The sequence below is a fragment of the Gadus morhua genome, chromosome 18 (assembly GCF_902167405.1).
Source record: "Gadus morhua chromosome 18, gadMor3.0, whole genome shotgun sequence".
NCBI classification, from domain to species: domain Eukaryota; kingdom Metazoa; phylum Chordata; class Actinopteri; order Gadiformes; family Gadidae; genus Gadus; species Gadus morhua.
The window spans coordinates 9,244,040-9,249,039 of NC_044065.1; the positions used below are offsets into that span (position 1 = coordinate 9,244,040).

At 47.0% G+C, this 5,000-nt stretch overlaps 1 protein-coding gene across 1 annotated transcript in view; it reads right to left on the reverse strand.

Annotated features, from left to right (window-relative positions):
• LOC115530644 (neurotrypsin) overlaps nucleotides 1-5,000 on the reverse strand; it is a 20,410-nt gene that overhangs the window by 12,299 nt on the left and 3,111 nt on the right. The window contains exon 2 of the mRNA XM_030339310.1: nucleotides 3,634-3,676. Coding sequence (XP_030195170.1) covers nucleotides 3,634-3,676 — 43 coding nt within the window. The remainder of the gene's footprint in view (nucleotides 1-3,633; nucleotides 3,677-5,000) is intronic.

A 5,000-nucleotide genomic window follows, 5' to 3' on the forward strand; every position in this document is an offset into this window, starting at 1 on the left:
CATATCCCAGGGCCAACGTGACTAATTACTTTGGAGGTGTATCCTCCAAAATGCGCTTTTTAAAATGTATCCTCTCAAATGATTGCTTAGCGTATCTGCGCTGGAAGGGCTTAGTATTTTCCATTGTACATCAGTGTCAAATCATGAATTGACTATAGGAGCAGAAGTGTTTCACGTGCCCTTTGAGGGTTCGATCCGTCTGGATAGTGTTCATAGAACAGCCAAAGTGAATGTAACCCAGGGTGAAAGTCTGAAAGGTTGATTTGAGTGACACAGACCCCCAGCATCTCTGAGCCATCGGGGGTCTCCAGTCTGCCGGTGGGAGGGGGGTCTTCTGACGTCCACAGCCCAGCCTGAGCTCCCAGTCGCCTGGTCCCACCTGGAGTGTCCCTGACCTTCTGTATTGACCTACATTTCAGAACCCCACCAGAGTTTGAAGGTGTGAGCGAGAAACACGCTAATGCGTGATCTTGTTAAAGCTGCTGTCAGGTACGAGAGAGAGAGAGAGAGAGAGAGAGAGAGAGAGAGAGAGAGAGAGAGAGAGAGAGAGAGAGAGAGAGAGAGAGAGAGAGAGAGAGAGAGAGAGAGAGAGAGAAGAGAGAGAGAGAGAGAGAGAGGGAGAGAGAGAGAGAGAGAGAGAGAGAGAGAGAGAGAGAGAGAGAGAGAGAGAGAGAGAGAGAGAGAGAGAGAGAGAGAGAGAGAGAGAGAGAGAGAGAGCAGAAGAGAGCCTGCTCCCTCTCTGCTCCCTCGCCCCTTACCTTTCTCTGCCACGTGTGCATATGTGATTGAACAGCATGAGATTGACAGGAAAGACGGATTCCCTGAACCAACCAGGGGTGAGATACCCTGTTTGATCAGAAAGGAGTAGGGAGCGGTCTAAACCTAAACTGTCTCATACAAAGGCCGGCGCAATCAACTCTAAACAGATATTCTCACAATATTTCTATAAAAAGCTAGTAGCTTTGGGATGGGTTTGGCAGTTCCAACAATTTTTAAAAAGTTTTTTCCGTAATACAAGTTCTCTAATCTCACCTTCAGCACTTTTAAAGCAACCTGCAGGAAAGTAATTTTCTCCGGCCCACCTCAGAGACCCGATCTCATCGTGAAGACCGCACACAGGGATGAGTCATATCCGCCGCGCTGGGATGGCCCACGTATTGACAACGGAGTGTAAGGGAAGCCTACGCTTCTGGCAAACAGCAGCTACAGATACTCTCTGAGATGATGGATCGCAGGCTACTAAGCGCCCAGGTGATCACGCAGTCCCTCAGCAAAAGACAAAGAAACAAAGATTGATCGGTTAGAATTGATGAGAGAGCCGGCAAAATCCACAACTTCCGTGCTGGGTCATCTGGTGTCTGATATGCACAGACTCTAGGGTGAGGTTCTGGTTGCGTTTGGTAACAAGATGGGAGGATTTGGTTTAAGCCCCGGACCAAGGAATGATTGAGCAGCAGAGGGCGCACAAAGCACTGATCTCAGATGGGCAGAATGGTCCATCTGGGAAATTAAACGTGCAATTTTAAAATCGTATCCAGTTGGCGTTGGATCAAATGAATTATAAGGCACCCGTGAATCAAGGCACCAGGCTGCGTCAAACACTACGGCGTGGAGGGGATATTGCAGATATTGTGGAAATATGCAAGGCGTATGGTGCGTTTCTTTGGGACCAGATTGATTTGGGTTGAACCGTTACCAATACCGGTGTCGGATATGATAAGGCTGAAAGGATCACATACCATGATACAAATATCATAGAGTCCCAATCTAACTCTAAAAAGTCAGACATTAAAGAAAAGGGAGTTTAGTATCTACTGGTAACAGCCAATACAACAAGACTCACCACTAGAACTGCATCAGTATGGCATAGTGGTTCCATATATTGGAAATCCTTTTTTCTTTTTTGTTCAAGGTTGTTTTTTTTTTTTTAATTCAGTACTGATTCAATCATCCAACATCGTGTTGGTGGGATTTTTCCTTCTCATCTTCGTGTGAGCGTCCCTGATCAGACCCTTCTCTATCCTTTGTTGCCAAGGAAACACAAATATGACTCGTAACCAAAATGACAAACATTAACGAGGTCATCAGCGAATGGCTGCCTGTCGGTTTTGACTCATTTTCCGTGTGCAGAGAGGGGAGGGAGGCAATCTGCATGCTCCTCCACCTGCGTCCCATTAATACGTTATAAGCTCTTTCTTAGGAACCCTTTGGCCTTCCATAGGTGCCAGGATCATACGGATTCGTAACACGCGGCGGTCAATGCAAATTGGCACCCAAGGCGCTCGCTCACACACACGGCTTCCGTCGCTACCCACTGAGACCTCCTCCTCATTTCCACGACAACTGTACCCTCCTCCCATTACCATGGGAACCGCTATTCTCCCCCCGCTCCCATAATCCATTTCCCAGCCACAATAAGCATTGGACACGGTTCACACTCGGGGGCCTGCCGTTTGGGGGGTTGGTGTTGAGTGTGTGTGTGTGTGTGTGTGTGTGTGTGTGTGTGTGTGTGTGTGTGTGTGTGTGTGTGTGTGTGTGTGTGTGTGTGTGTGTGTGCGTGCGTGCGTGTGAGCGTGTGTGTGTGTGTGTGTGTGTGCGTGTGTGTGTGTGTGTGTGGCAGCTCGTCTGTGCATGCAGCTCTACCCAGACGTTGTGTGAACACAAGGGCGAGTGAATACATCAGGAAACAATGCAATTGAATAAAACGCCCGGAATATTGCTCTTTCATTCATTGTAGCGTGGAGTCAAACAAATTTAATTTGAGAGAGCAGAGGAAAATATTCGTATGATATGTGTGTTTGTATACAAGGTGTATTATAATATTTATATCATTCTATCTTTGCTTTGACTGAAAACGTCATGTGCTGTCGAGCCGACGCAGTAGTGGTTGATCTATGACAACAGGCCAGCCATCACCTGGGAGGGAGACACATTGATTTTGAGGTCACAGTCCGTGGAATAAAGGCTGTGTGTGCACTGTTCCTGCAGCCACAGCAGAGCTCTGTGAGTTATAGTCCAAGTGTCACCCTGCCCGTCCATGCGGCAGTGGCTATAAAGACAGGTCATTTTCTTTTGGTTTGGTTTCTCAAGGCTTTGAGGAAAAAAAAAATGATGTCAGATTGGGCTCCTCCCCCATCAATGTAAAAGCTGAGCCCTACCCCCCATCATGGCTGCTCCTCTTTGGGATGGAGGGAACAGACGGAGAGAGGAGGAAGAGGAGAGAAACAAAGAAGAAAAGGGGTGGGATACAATGTGGGGAAAAGGGAGGAAGAGAAAGAGAGAGGGAGAGATAGAGGGAGAGACAGAGAGAGAAAGAGAGAGAGAGAGAGAGAGAGATAGAGAGAGAGAGAGAGAGAGAGAGAGAGAGAGAGAGAGAGAGAGAGAGAGTGAGAGAGAGAGAGGCAGAGAGAGGCAGAGAGAGATAGTCCGAGAGGGATTGAAAGGGAGAGAGAGATGAATGGGTGCAAGGTATATTACAGCAATAGGAGACGAGCAGGAGAGCGTAAAACGAGTAATGAGAAGGCGAGAGTCTGGTGTCGGAGTAGACGGCTAGCAGAATATAGGTTACGAAAAAAGAGAAGGGGATAATAAAGAACCCCAAAGAAAACAACAGTGATAAATATTTATTTTTACCTGAGCTCTGGACCTCATTTAGGTAGCTGTCCTCTGCCACCACCTTGAGAAGGGAGAGAGGGAGGGAGGGAGGGAGGGGGTGGGGGCAAAGGGTTAGATAATAGCTGCTTTTGACACATATGACATTAGATTGATCCTGATGTTAATATTGGCTCACTTCCTTTTAATTCGAATACCGCAGACCCAAGAAAAACGTGGTTACTCCACTAATACCTTCAGTACGTGAGTGTGAAAGACTCACATAGTAACCAGTTTCAGCCCATTTTGCAAACAAACAACGACCTGGACTGTTTTATGAATAAAACAGCTACGCTAGCAAAGAAAATATAGTATATGTAATGTAAGATTGCATGTGACAGTTAAGATGTGCTGCTTCAGAAATAAGGTTTGATGGATACATGGTGAGACAGCAGACCAAAAAACCTAATGATAGACACACAACAACCCAACAATATGCCTTTTACTGCTTTCTACCGCAGTTCTTATAAGACTCGGAACTGCACCAGTGCTTGCTTACTACACACATGCACACAGACACACACACACACACACACACACACACACACACACACACACACACACACACACACACACACACACACACACACACACACACACACACACACACACACACACACACATTCGGTGATGGATTTATTTTGTGCATTAGCGTTCGCAGTACTTAAATGTGCATGTGTTTACGAGTGTGAGCGCTCATGTGGGTGGGTGTAAGATCCTCAAATGGTCTTGCACACACACAGACACACACGCACACACACACACACCATTCCCAGGGGGATACTGCATAGCCTAATGGTATTACATGAGAGAGCAGGGAACCTGTGGTCCCTAACATGAGTGTTGATATCTCCATTTGTATCAATCAAACCACTCCGTTATGCCACTAATCAAATGTGAGGCTACCGCAGCTGTGTCCAGTGACGGATCCACCCCTCAGAACGCAGGCAGTCCCCCTCGCTACATGGAGGGCGACAGAGGGCCAGAGTGATAGAGAGAAGGAGACAGAGAGAGAAATTCTGGAAATTGACGTCTGTCATCTGCCGTCTTTGGGGTCCATCCTTTGCCTTTCTCTGCTGACATCAGAGTTCTCCAGCGCTCACCAAACCCTAACCCTAACCCCGAACCTATTCTTCACCCCAGCACCTAACCCTCCATCACCACAGACGCCTTGCTTCTCCAACACTAACACCTATCCCTAACCTAGAACCTATTCTTCAAAAACAAAATCCGATCCAAAGAAATCCCTATAATAACCAAACTCTAAAATCTGACACGAATGTAACTCAACCCCATCCAACTCAATGCCTAACCCTATCCCCAATGCTAGGACCGAAAACCAGACAATC